The sequence below is a fragment of the Curcuma longa genome, chromosome 21, assembly GCF_044706935.1.
Source record: "Curcuma longa cultivar G26 ecotype Majalengka, Jawa Barat chromosome 21, ITB_CL_G26_1.1, whole genome shotgun sequence".
NCBI classification, from domain to species: domain Eukaryota; kingdom Viridiplantae; phylum Streptophyta; class Magnoliopsida; order Zingiberales; family Zingiberaceae; genus Curcuma; species Curcuma longa.
In genome coordinates this window covers 14,034,618-14,048,977 of record NC_133881.1, presented here as the reverse complement: position 1 = coordinate 14,048,977, position 14,360 = coordinate 14,034,618, and the positions used below count along the sequence as shown (strand labels likewise).

The following is a 14,360-nucleotide window of genomic DNA, read 5'->3' as shown; positions in this document are numbered from 1 at the left end:
CCGAGCCGCCTGCGACCGCGATGGAGATACAAGATCAATCTTGATTAGTTATTAGTATCTATTATTTATTTTGAGGTGTTTACGTGATCTACTATAGTTCAGTCGACTCCATCTTTATTAAATCAATTGAGGACGAGTTTGATCATGTAAGTAACGAGATTTACCGTCAAAAGTTTCAATAACACGAGAAAATAGAGGGCACTTAAGTTAATATAGTTCAGTCGACTCCATCTTAAATTATTACTTGTAAGCATGGTATTATTCAAATAAATTTCTGTTGTTATAATTAAATTATTATTAACCTATTTTTATTGTCTTTATTTGTAGGATCTTCTCTTTTGGCTGGGTTCCTCTTGCTCAGTTGTGTTTCAAATCTATGTAATTAAAGATGCCTACTGTATTATCTTTTTTTCTCTAACTTGGTGGTGCTTTATAATTTTTTGGGTGACAGTACTATTACTGTATGTTGAAACTATTGTCTGATATTGCATTACTGGTGGTGCTTTAGCATTTTTTGTGTGACAGTACTATCCTCTGAAACATCACCTCTATGCTTTATTAACTCTACATTTACTAGTTACTTGATGCTTTATGTTTAGTGTCCAAATGTAATCCTAATTGACAGAGATGGTTGATCAACTTACTGATTCCTTCAAGAAAGTTCCAGATTTGATGTGGTCGCACACAGATGGAGAGAAATAGAGAGGGAGATAAATAGCCTCCATTGAAGCACAAAGCCGAAGGTGACTACCTGTCCTTTCATATCCTTTCATAATCTTTTATTATGAATTGATTAAAATGCAAATATTTTGTTGATATGGTGAAACATATAGCTAATCTTTTCTTGTTTTTAAAGTAATGTTTTCTTTATGAGTTAATTAAAGTGCACAATTGTTGGTGCTAATGGGTGAAAACATAGCTAACGTCTCTTGTTCTAATAATATTGTTTTATCTAATGCTGCTATGATATATGTTCAGCATGAAGAAGATCTGGTGAAACTATGACGAGGAAGCTGCTTTGCCAATTTAATGCTATATATGGTCTTGTCGGCTATATCAGTTATACAATGCAACATCTAAATAAATTTTGATATTTGTTTCTTGATACTTCAGTATCTGGACGAGAACAAGCAGTTGATTCTGGCAATTAGGATTAGTGAAGGAATCAGTAAGTTGATCAACATAATGCATATGAAACAGAACAAAGTTACTTGTTTTGAATTTGAGAATGAAGAAACTTGAAATCAATCTTAATGGGCTTCATGTGGATGCCGAAAATTAGAGTTTAACATGGATAAAGTTATGCTAACATTATTTACAATCAATTGTCGATGGCGCAACCAGACAGAAGCTAAGTTTTCATAGCAAGTTCTGAACAAAATGAGCTTAGCAATTGTATGACTACAACTCTTTATTCAGCTCTAGTAGAGGAATATATCACAGTTTGCTATTTCTTGCAGGACCCACTAATGATGTTGGACGGTAAGCTAACTGGCATGGAGGCCCATGGATGGAGTTGGCTGAAGAAGGACATGGTTGATGGTTTCATGTGAGGTGAGGTAGCAAAGAACTTTCAATTTCAAGATTGTTGGCATTGCCTCCATTGAAGTTTGTTTCTATAAGATTGATTGCCCCTTATTATTGTTTCTGTTTTTTCCCTCACCAAAATGGATATGATTGACTTGAGGGTCTACATATTTGTGTTGTATTAAGATATTATTGTATTAATACTATATTAATGTTGTATTTAGATATTTTGATATGTGGTGTATTCAGATTAATGTGATGTATTTTGATATGTGGTGTATTTTGATATGTTGTATATGTTGGTGTATTTTGATATATATAGAGAATAATGTCATTGTAATATTGTATTTATAGATTTTGATATATAAACAGGAAATTCAGAAAAAATAAAATAAATTATATTAAAAAAATAAATTAATAGCGACGGAATTATAAATTCCGTCGCTATTAATTTTTTAATAAATTAATAAACGAAATTTTTTTTATTTTTTTTTCTTTAAATTAGCGACGGAAATATAAAATCCGTCGCTAATTAGTGACGGATTTACAAATTCCGTCGCTAATCAATATTTATTTTTTTAATTATTGATAATTTAATAGCGACGGATTTATAATTTCCGTCGCTAATTTTGAGACGGAAATTTAAATTTCCGTCGCTAATTAGCGACGGAAATTTAAATCTCCGTCGCTATTTATTATCGACAGAAATATATTTTCCATAGCTACATTTAGAGACGGAATATTAATTCCGTCGCTAATTAGCGACGTAAAATTTATTTCCGTCGCTAAAGTGACGTCAGCGACCGAATTTTACGCGACGGTCGATTTCCGTCGCTAATCGGTCGTTAACCTCGAATAGCGACGGAATTGGTCCGTCGCTATTTCCGTTATTTTTTGTAGTGTATATAATCTTTTGATCGCACTTAAGTTAATTATACTTGACAATATATAGTTCAGTCGAATCCATCTTTATTGAATCAATTGAGGACGAGTTTGATCATGTAAGTAACGAGATTTACCGTCAAAAGTTTCAATAACACGAGAAAATAGAGGGCAAAATGGCAATTTTTCAAAGGATGCATAGGGTTATTCATTCTTAAAAAATATATATATACTTAATTCTAATTTTACTTTGCGATTGATTTTTTTCTTTTTTCTCTTCCATCTTTCTCTCTTAAAATTTTTTTTTCATTTAAACTTTAATAAATAATTCTCTAAATTTATTTAGTTTTATTTTTAAAATTTTCTTTAAAAATATAAAAGAAGGTTAATAAAAAAATTACAAATATTTTTTTATTTTATAATATTTCCTATTTTTAAATATTTAATTACAAAAAATAAAAAAATAACCAAAATTGATTTTATTAATAAAAATAATAAAATAAAAAATCACTTTGGTGTTTATTTTCAAAACCCAACACCTCAACTTAAATATAACATTGTCGTGGTGTTGATTTTTGAAGACCAACACTACTATGATATTGATTTTCGGAAATCAGCACCATAGTATTCTGAAAGTTTCAAATCATTTTAACACTGTTAAGAGTGTCTTAGAATAATAAACGATGACTTATTTGGATTCATATTCACTTAATAAATATATAAAAGTTAGAATGAGTCTGATCGGAACTCTCTAAATCCATTAATAAGTTTTAATCGAAACTCATTGATAGACCTAGACGATTTAAATTTCTCAAATTTTATAATGACAAGTGTGGAGTGTATAGAAAATAGATATGGTGAGAAATATCCTGATCTTGAGTCTTCTACACGAAATTATAGACCTATGTCATTTGATACAAAGTCTGAAACTTTCTAAACCTTTTGAGCAATGTTGGGATTCCTTTACAATGATAATGGAGGGCACCCTTGGACTTCCCGGTACTACAGAAACCTATATGAATTGGAATGATCCCGATCAAAACTTTCTAAGTCAATCAATGAGTCTAAGTAAAATCCATTGATGAATTTAGAGAACTTGGATTTCTGAAAACTTACAATGAGATAATAGGGCTTAATATGTAGAAGGTATATATGGTATTTAATCCTAATCCTAAGATACGTAGGTAAAGTTATGGTCCCCTGCAAACAGACACACAATATAGTGTTGATTTCTGAAGACCAACACCACAGTGGTGCTAGTCTTCTAAAACCAATACCACATCGCTGGTTTCAAAAAATCAACACTACTATAGTGTTGGTCTTCGAAAATCACAGTGTTATGAAAGTTTCAATCATTTTGAACACTGCTAGGAGGACCTTAAAACAATAAACAAGAGATTATTTGGACTCAAGTTCACCTAATAAACTAATATGATTTGGTATGGATATGATTGGAGTTCTCTAGGTCCATCAATGGATTTAATTGAAACCCATTGAATTTGAATTTCTAAAAATTTACAATGAGATAGAAGTGTGGAGTGTGTAGAAGATATATATGATCAAAAATTTTGATCCTGAATCTCTTACACGAAGTTATAGGCTCTTATCAATTGACACAAAATTTAAAATTTTCTAATCGTCTTGCACAATACTAAAAATCTTTTACGATGATAACGAAAAGCACCTTTCGACTCTAAGGCACTGAACAAATCTATAAGAGTTGAAATGAGTCTGATCAAAACTCTCTAAGTCCATCAATAGAATTTGATCGAAATTCATTGATGAATCTAAAATATTTAGATTTCTTAAATTTTATCGAGAAATGGAAGATATGAGTATATAGGAGATATATATAGTGTACATGTTTAATTTTGATATTCTTATAATAAATTATGTGTACGTGTTAAAATATCTACTTCCGGAGGCCATAACATTCTATGAGCCCAATCGAAACTTATTCATATATCTATATTTATTACTTAGTGGAACTCATAACAACCTATGTTTCAATCCCAAAAAAATACTATTTAAAGCATTTTCAGAGTCTGCTCATTTCTTGAGATAGCAAGAAGATGCAATAACAAATAATAGATACGATAGCAAGTCTGTTGTCAATCCAACCACACAATTCAAAAGTTCATGTAACTACAATGCAAGCTCAAACATAATGGTGGGCGAGCTTGAACTTGAATGGGTCGCCAAAAGCTCCAACATTGCCGGGACGAGAGAGCACAATCTGTGCCATTTAAACATGAACAAACATTAGTGATGTGTAACTTAAAATGACTCTTTTTTAAGTTTTTGAGCCTTTGTATATATGACTTTAAATACCTGATAAACTCCAAGCGTGCACGATTGAAAACCAGCAATGCAGTAGACGAAATAGTATTCCCAGATACGAATGAATTTCTCGTCGAATCCCAGAGCAATAATTTTGCTGAAAAACAAAGTGCCAAGAAAGTATCTATATTAAACCATATGCCACGAAGATTAGACAGAAGAAAAAAATCCAGAACTTTGTCCTCTACCATGTTTTAGTTTACTCTGAAGAATGGATAATAAAGGGGTGAATCATACATAGGGGTAGGGAGGGGTAAAGGAAGTGTGATGCTTAGGAGAGTGTAGCGCAGGCTAAGATTTTAGGCCAAAAAGTAACTGCAAATGATAAACTATCCTTCCTTCTTCGGTAATTTTCACCCCTTTAATGATCTGTCCTCCGGAGTAAAGTGAGCATTACCGCTTTGTCTCCTTTGCTAACCCATTTAACCTTCATCCTTTCCCAGTTCATATGAAGCAACTATTCCATCTCCATTTTGGCTTTGATGAATAGAATCAGTTATAAGATTTTGCAACTCACAAGATATGGTAATACATTAGTGATTGTTAATGTGTGTAGGTCGAGTACTTGTGCAATTCTACTCTTGACCTCTTACTCTAATACCATGTTGAAGTCAATTGGCTAACCAATTCTCCCAAAAGCATGAGCTATAGTAAAGGTCTTGTTACCACTGATAAATGATAGGCACTTACTCCTTATTAGCAAGTAAATTGTTCCTCCAGCTTGCGATTGTTTGACAGTACTGGTTGCCAATGTTCTCAACATGTTCAATGCTACGCGATGAAGGCACACATGAAAATCCAAAAGGATATGGAAATTGCTATACATAAATTCATATGTGAAACTTGTTACCAGAATTTAGATGAAGCCATCATAGCTGTTGTTATTCTGCTCAAGCTAGGAACACATAGTCCAGGAAACATGTACTCCTTGAGGAAGTCCGAGCTTCTCCTGTATTCATCGTAGCGTTGATCTGGAATACTGCTGAACTGCAGGGCGACCGTGATCAAACACATTAGATTCTCAGCTGCCACTGATGCAATAATTTACTGTAGAAAATAATAACATTAAATGGGTAAAAATGCTATGAACCTAAAACTTCAAGCCTCATTTGAACTCACTTCTAAGGTTTGTTAAGCCGCCATCGTAGGACATGGAGATCCAACTGTTTCTTATGGGCAAGCGCAAACTGAATCGTTGGTATAGTTGAATTTGTTCCGATATTTAACCCTATTTGTTCCAAGTTCACTTGCAAAACTATAATTATTTCTCATAATCTAATTTTTATGTTGTTGAAGGAGAAATTAGATTTTCTCAAGGAATCCTAGCTAGCCCCCTCTATTGATAAATAGGAATATTATATTAAACAAGTTACCTATTACACATTTACACAATGGTACAAAATGCTCCTCAGATGATTCGAATAGATTATAGAATTCTTATTATAAGTATATTCAACTAACGCAGCAGCCTATGGTACTCATGTGAAGGAAAAACAGTAGAGGTTTTCAGAACGAACCACATAAAGATAATTCCCGAAATGGATGTTATTAATCAATAGGAGCATTACAATAAAAGTCTTACTTATAGTGCTCCATTATAGATGCAATGTTTAATGTTCTAATTTTCTTAAATTATTCATTCCTAGTTTTGTTGATCTACTTTATATGATTAGCTCCATAAAAATGATTATTGTTGATCTGTTTTTTATATGATTAGCTTGATAAAATAGAACAAAAATGTCTAACTTGTATCGAATGCACAAGATCAAAAATATAACTAAGGCAATCATGATAAATTGAAAATAATAGCCATTCAGTGAACCTGGAGCACAAATATGCCATCTTCAGCCAGAACTAAATCACAGCAGCTGAAAAACTCATCCATGAATTCGTGGCCCACTGCTTCAACCATCTCACTGTAACTAGTATTAGTAGGGGTAATATGATATGCCAAGACAATAAGTTCTGAGTGAATAGTACCAAGAGATGATACGGTCGTATTTGTGATTTTTTGGCAGATGACGATAATCCATCAGCATGAAATTAATGCGATCCTGAAAGTAGGCCACTGCTTTTGTCAAGGATATGTATTTATTCAAAGGAATCTATATGCTATAAAGTTCCAACAAAGACAGGAATCATTATTGTTTGCCTAAAAGAACATCTTCTATAATCTTCACATTGTTCCTGTAGAGAAAGTCTTCCTCATAAATGAATTAGCAAGTTACAACTAAGAAGACCAGATCAGATTTCTTACCATGTAAAAATAATCTGTTAATGTGTAAAAATCAGTTAGCTGTATTAAAGCAAACACCCATTAGTTCCATAAGATAGCAGTAGAGATGGACCTCTTATGCCATGAATACTTTTTCGGTTTATACTTTGGGACTATTGTCTACTTTGGTTATTATCTCCCTTAAATACATTTACACCTAGTGTTCATTTGAGAAACTTTACTATAAAAATCATATCATCCTGGAATAGTAACTGAACAAAACATCACTATAGTACAAGTTGATGCTGTGAACCATTTACCATTTTATTGGCTGCCTTTGTAAACTTTAGCTTATCTCATCTCCCAAGTAGATATCCCCAATACAAATCTCGTGTCAAATATTTATAAGTGCCAGGATCAAGGATACAAACCTCGAGTCCTTCGTCTTTAGCTCTTTTCTTTGCAAACTCCAGTTGCTTCACAGATAAGGTGATTCCTGTGTATCTGCAGCCAGTTTGCTTAACAACCTCAATTGCAAAACCTCCCCAACCACAACCAATCTCCAAAACCTCATGTGTTCCATCAATTTGAGCCTTGATGTTAAAGTAGAACAATAAAAATTGAGCTAACAATGAAATGAGACACCAAAGTGCTTCAACAACATGCTCACCTTTTTAATTAAAAGAGAGATTTTGTGAAGCTGTGCTGTTTTCAGGTCCTCATTCAGTGTCTAAGAAATTTGTTTCGGAAGGAATTTTAGATTCTATTGAATGAACCGCAAGTTGTATGTAATGTTAGAAAAAATAATGCAAAGTAAACCAAGCAAAACAGAAGTTCTGAACCTTGAAAATGGCACAGGAGTAGCTCATTGTCTCATCCAAAATCAGAGAAAAGAAATCGTTACTCTGTCATGAGATGAAGTTAAACCAAAAAGAGATTAGATGGAGTTTGTGATCAATCTTATATCCATCATAACACACTATAACATGCTTTAAACTCTTATAATGAAAAAAAAAACTCTCATACTATAAAATTCTAGAGAAGCAAATGGATGATTAAAAGATACCATATTCAGAGGTTAACCTACTCTCCAAGTAAAGAAAATAGGGCATCCCGTTCTACCAAACAGACTATAACATGAAAAATAGGTGAATCCACTTAATATAGATTTCCATTCAATTATTAGAGTTACAATGATGGAAAATTTTACAATGAGCTTGCATAGCAGTGGAAGTCTAACCAGATCATGATTGGAGATGTTCCGAATTGCTTGTTTTATAGTGTTTTGTCTCCGCATATGCTTAAAAAAGTATCTTGCTGATGCAAATCGTGCTGTTGCAAACATTGGTGTCCACCAACCTCTGGTCATTTCATCAGAAATTTTTTAGCAGTAGAAACAAGTTTGATATTTGTGCATAGTATCAGCAATGCATTCAGCAAAACAAAAACAAAGCAAGGCAAGGAGACACCTAAAATTCCTTCCAAAATAGTTCCTCAGTTCCCTGTTAGCAATAAGAATCTACCAAAAAAATGGAAAACATTAATTAAAATTGCAAGTTGAGTGACAGTAACTGGCATCTAATCTTTCATCTTGTGCACTTGTTAACTTACCAAAAGAAGATCCAGAAGACCTTTTTCTTTATCAACAAATGAAAAATACCCATTTATATATGCATCTGCAAGACCTAAATCAGCTTCAGTAGCAATCTGTCATTGTCAAGATAGATATGATCGGTAAGTTTTTGGCCTGGTGTACTTGTAATTGGTATTCAAACTAGGACTGCTCATAAAAGGCAAACAAGTGGACCTTCCAATAGAACAAAGGATTATGAACTCTAAGAATAGCCTTTTTCGTATTTTGCTTTCTTGTTCCCTTGAACTCATATATATTGCCACCTTCTTCTAGCAATCTGCAATTATGATGTAGCATGGATTCAAAGGAATGTTGCATGTGAAGCCTAAAATTGCAGACATTGGAACAAGTTAAATAGTTTCTAGAGAGCCTAATGCTTGACAGATATCCATCTCAATTGCTTGTTCTCAGGTTATATTAAACCATGTATTAGTTAATTCCTGAAAAAAATCTGACTTGTAAGTATTGGTAATTGTGTGATTTATACCTTTTCTTTTAATTTCAATATATATAATGTACTCCACATTGTTACCATTGTACTATGATCACAACTTACAGTCTTGGTCTTTTGTCAATTTAACTATATCGACTTTATTGGTGGCATTCAAACTGTGAGTTTATTTCCCAAGAAATGCAAGATTATCCTTTCTTCATTTATAAAAAAAGGAAAGGTATAATCCTACACACTAACATCAAGGTTTCAATTACAAGCACCAATAAGCAAATGACCTTTTCCAAGGTGGATCTAAATATGCAAGCAAATCAACTCACTTACGTTAAGTAACCAGTTGAGATATAACTCTCAAGAAATCTAATCACAAAATGTCTTGCTCCACGTTCCATTAATGATGGTACCATATGTATTGGGTTTCTCAATAGAATAGAATCTTTTCCAAGCACACTGTTGGCAGAAATAGTGCCTGCCTGTAAAAGAAATATGATTTGAACATCAAGCATTTCATTTCATTACTGTTTAATGATTATAAAGCATTCTGTGGTTTATTCTAGCTTTGGAACCAATAGATAGAATCAAATTCAAATGCAAAAAGTAGTTCTATCACCTTCAGTCCATCCTCATGGGATCCATAACCTGTGAATCACCATTCAAATAAGTGAGAATTTCAATTCATATTTGAAGTTTGATTTGATTCTAAATTTAGCCTTTTTACTTAAATGTTTCTAAACTTGGCTTTTTCAATTCATGTTTTTGGTTTCAGTTAGCCCTTTTCACCCAACACTCACTAAAATGTTGGAATGAAATGTTACCAGAAGACTCTCAATTTGACACCTAACTCTTGATTGCTACAACTGCCACAGCTTACCTTGGTACGCTCCAGAAAACCATATTGCTCTTTTCCCCTGTATGTCTTCTAGCTCTAAGGCAGCTTTTGAGGATGCAACAGATGGAAAAGAATGGCTGGTGCACCATTTAAGCAAGGTGTGTTTTGGAACACATGGAGGGTTCAGAGTTACAAGAAATGGTAGCTTGGTCGAACCTAGATTCTGCAGACATATTTAAACCATAAGCCTTTTCACTGACTGTTAGTAAATCTTTCAAGAGAAATTCTTCTAACAAACCAAATTCAAAGAATGCATGATGTTAAACTAATGATATGTGCTTAAAAACAAAAGGCACAGCAAACCTGCAACACGTTTAGCCAATATGTGACACACACGCCATCGTGTGTTGCCCCAAGATAGTTACAAGCACTCCATGCTGCTGGGTTTTGAGGCATCAAACTTTTGTCATGATGAAGATAAATATCACTGTACATAGCAACATATTATGCTTCAGTTGGTGAGGGAATGAGAAAAATATAATTATATAATTATAATGTTATGTATCTGTGAGCTTTCCTCAAGTTTAATATTTAAATTGCATTTGATAACATTATTATCCAAGAAGACCATATTCAATAAAAACCAAAGAAAAGGTTGTTTCATGTTCAAATAGCTTCACTCTCCAGCTCAATATACACATCATAATCTTACAACTCAGTGATAAATTAAAGATCTAATTCAGCTGCAATTTCTATATCAAATGAACAAGCAGTATTATGTAGAGATAAGCCTGATTTAATGACTCTTGAGCATAAAATCAGATGTGACATCTATGAATTGATTAGATGCATTTAAATGACAAATAAATAAAACCAAAGTGATCAAAAGTCATAAAAAAAATCATACTTAGTTAAAAACCATTGATTCAAATACCGTGTTGTGCCGGTTGATATAGACAGAATTTTTTATTCCGCCCGTGGACCTGCACTGACACAGTAGCGGATGAAGTCGTGACCTCGTGGCGTCCTTTGTGAGATCGCGAAGTCACAGAGGCAGCCACAAGGTCATGGTGTCCTACATAAGATCGTGAAGGCTGCCTCCATTTGTTTTTTATTCTTTTTCATATATAACTGTTAATTTAAATTCTTTTAATTTTTTCCTCTTGTTAATTTTTTTTCTCCTTCATCAGTCCATAAGAGTAAATAGAGAAAAAATAATAATTTACCTTTTTAACAATAGTTAATTTTTTTCCTTTATCTATCCATGAAAAAAATCCCTCTAATAGGATGATTAATTTTTCCCCCTCTATCTATCCACAAGGTAAATAGAAAATAATAAACCTCTTCAATATTGAGGAAATATATTGTTAGAAATATATATATATATATATATATATATATATATATAATATATTTTCTAGCTTTATAAAATATGCTACTATTTATTATACATATAAATTTAGTTTAAATTTAAATTAATCAAAATAAAATTTAATTTTAATTTAATTTAAATCTAATTGATCCCGGTGATCTTTAACTAATCCTAAATTCACTTGTATTAAATAAGTATCTATAATAATCAAATATTAATAAAAATATTTTTAATTAATATTTTTTTATTTAAAAAAAGTATCGACACCATATGATACGGTATCGAAACCATATCGTTTCGATATAAACCGAAACTTCAGCATAGCCCTACATTGACAAAGGTGAGGAACTACCTCTAATATCATGTTAAAGCCATTGTCAAAGTCCAATCCAACCTAAAATGCAAAGGCACTTCAATGAAAGAAGACTTGGTATTTAAATATGATTAATAAGTCTCATTTAACAGTGTGAGACTAAAAGGTGGAGTTTTATGTCTCCATCTTACTTCCTACTCTGTTTAGCATGTGTGCTTTCAACAATAGAAACATACCAATCTACATATTGGAAAGCACCAAGTATCCTTGCCTCCTCAAAGGTTGCTTGTTCTCCTAAAAGCTTCAAAGCATCCGGGGCATGGATGCAAATTATGCACCGATCATACATCTCTTTCGAGCAATCTGCTCCTACCACACAGCATCCTGCCAAAAAGCATATCATTGTATTTAACCAAAGATGATCATAAAAAAATCTTAATCCGTGAGATTGTCAAAATAAATTTGATCAAGAGGATCCAATTGATACCTCTGGTCAATGATCAGCAATCATATAGAAGAAAGCACTTTACCTCCATCAGTACTAAAAACTGATTGCACAGCATATCCCGTTCTAATTGTGCATGATCTTCTCTCCAGTTCTTCTCTTATCTGCTTGTAATAAGCATCGACTTAAAATTATAGCTCTGACCAACTTTATAGATGCACAAGTTTACAAGGTTACCCTGCCAATATAGCTCTGTGAACGTGACTTGACAGTATGCCACTGTGGGCCACCGGATAGCTGACATGTGTTTGAAAGCATCGTAAAGATGAAGAAGATAAACATGTGGTATGGAGTGAAAATTGTTAACTTAATACTAAAGAGGCTTGTAGAACACTAGTAAGAATGAATAACAAGATGGATGATAGCAAACAAGGTAGAAATAACAGCAAAAGGCAGAAGAATATTAACCTGAAGAAGGTGACTATCACGGAAAAAGGAAAGGACATAATAAGCTGGGAAATGCAGTACTGCATTGGGAGGGCACGACCAGAAAGTGGCACAAATTGGAATCTGTAACCTCACAAAATTGTACAAATCAAACATCAGTTACTACAATAACATCGAAAAGGGTTTAGGTTCTTGGACCAAATAAACAATGATTAATCTCACAAGATGACCCTTCTGGAACAACTCAGAATAACCATTTGATTTGATGAAGTGCTCCATCGTCTCATTGCGGTCTACATCTGGATTGCCTTCGAGCTTCTCAAGGTACCTTTCAGTAATAATGGTTGGTTTTCCGTGAGATGTTAGACAAAAAGATAGTAATCATAAAAAAATTAAATTAAGCTTACTTGAGGGCATCTCCCTTAAATTTGAGAAGTTCTTGAATCATTCGCCAAAAGTATGGATTAAGTAGATTGGCCTTTTGCGAAAATAAGCTAGAGAAACCTTTCCGGCTTCCCCATTCATATCCTTTGCCGTCATCCAAGCTTACAGCAAACGACATGTCTGAAACCTCCGTCTCCACGCCGAGGCTCTCGAACAACTCCATCATATTGGGATGCGCCACCTGTAAAACGCATCATTCATATTTAACAAATTTCAATAATTTTGATAGAACTTCAGGTTTCAGACACCAACAACAAGTAATGAATTAATGCCTTTGATATTTTTGTGTTTTTGGGGCTTTACTTACTCGATTGAAGACCATGAAGCCGAGGTCAAGGAGAATGCCATCAAAAGAGACCGTCTTAGCATGGCCGCCCAAGTAGCCCTCCTTCTCGTAGACCACTACCTCCGCACCGGCCTTCGCCAATGTGTAGGCCGCAGTCAGCCCAGTGATCCCCGCGCCCACCACCGCTACCCGCATAGGCATAGCGACCGGAATGTTGCCTCGGGCGGCTGCTGCCGATCGACGTGAGAGCTCCCGACTGGAGTGGAGTGGAGTGGAGTGGAGTAGAGAAGGGAGCAAAGAGCCCGAGCAAGCGACGAAGAACTTTGGGAAGGAGATGGTTAAATAGTGGATCAGCGGGCTGACTAAAATATTTTTTTATTCGTTGATTTTTATATTTTTTTTCATATCTTTTTATTATTTTGAAGTGTTTATGTGATATAGACAATGTAGAATATTCATAATAATTGATTAGTTTCAAGTATTTAATTCTCAAATAAGTAATACAAATTTATTATTGTTTTTGCCTGTAGCAAATAAATAATTAATAAATTTTGTAAAAAAAATTAAATAATTTTAGATTCGAGATGTCTTGATTAATTATTAGTCTAAGTGTTTATATGATATCTATGCAACCTAGAAGATTCATAATAATAATTGATTAGTTTGGAGTATTTCATTCTCAAACAAATAATCCAATCTTGCCAACTTAGAAGATTCATAATAATAATTGATTAGTTTGGAGTATTTCATTCTCAAACAAATAATCCAATCTTGCCAACTTAGAAGATTCATAATAATAATTGATTAGTTTGGAGTATTTCATTCTCAAACAATTTAATAATACAATCTTATCGTTGTTTCTTCCGGTAGCAAATTAATATTAATTAATAACCTTTTTTAAAAAATTAAATAATTTTAGATACGAGATCAATCTTGATTAGTTATTAGTATCTATTATTTATTTTGAGGTGTTTACGTGATCTACACAACCTAGAAGATTCATAATAATTGATTAGTTTGAAGTATTTCATTCTCAAACAAATAATACAATCTTGTCATTAATGTTTCTTCCTGTAATAAATTAATAATTAATAAACTTTTTTTTAAAAAATTAAATAATTTTAGATTCGAGATCAATCTTGATTAGTTATTAGTGTTTATTATTTTAAGGTATTT

At 33.1% G+C, this 14,360-nt stretch overlaps 1 protein-coding gene and 1 non-coding gene across 2 annotated transcripts; one reads left to right on the top strand and one right to left on the bottom strand.

Moving 5' to 3' along the window:
- The first annotated feature begins 2,111 nt into the window (after nt 1-2,111).
- Nucleotides 2,112-2,226, top strand: LOC141815725 (small nucleolar RNA SNORD90). The gene has a single exon (XR_012600597.1). It is a non-coding gene; the product is annotated as a small nucleolar RNA SNORD90 (small nucleolar RNA).
- Nucleotides 2,227-4,567: 2,341 nt separating this feature from the next.
- Nucleotides 4,568-13,391, bottom strand: LOC141814566 (uncharacterized). Its single transcript, XM_074702508.1, has 24 exons — nt 13,206-13,391; nt 12,862-13,079; nt 12,677-12,782; nt 12,476-12,577; nt 12,245-12,304; nt 12,093-12,171; nt 11,799-11,946; nt 10,241-10,364; nt 9,920-10,100; nt 9,659-9,687; nt 9,373-9,521; nt 8,772-8,874; nt 8,576-8,671; nt 8,434-8,483; nt 8,205-8,325; nt 7,807-7,869; nt 7,635-7,694; nt 7,396-7,557; nt 6,730-6,803; nt 6,572-6,665; nt 5,600-5,736; nt 5,440-5,520; nt 4,741-4,846; nt 4,568-4,645 (listed from the first exon to the last, which is right to left on the bottom strand). The coding sequence occupies exons 1-24, from the start codon at nt 13,383-13,385 to the stop codon at nt 4,568-4,570; spliced, it is 2,601 nt and encodes an 866-aa protein (XP_074558609.1). The 5' UTR covers nt 13,386-13,391.
- Between the last annotated feature and the right edge of the window lie 969 nt (nt 13,392-14,360).

Coding starts and splice junctions, on each gene's coding strand:
- LOC141814566 (XM_074702508.1), bottom strand. CDS start 13,385: ATGCCTATGCGGGTAGCGGTGGTGGGCGCGGGGATCACTGGGCTGACT. Junction 7,870..8,204: donor ACATCTCCAATCATGATCTG/GTTAGACTTCCA, acceptor ATCTCATGACAG/AGTAACGATTTCTTTTCTCT. Junction 4,847..5,439: donor AATTTACTTGCTAATAAGGA/GTAAGTGCCTAT, acceptor TTTGTTTTTCAG/CAAAATTATTGCTCTGGGAT.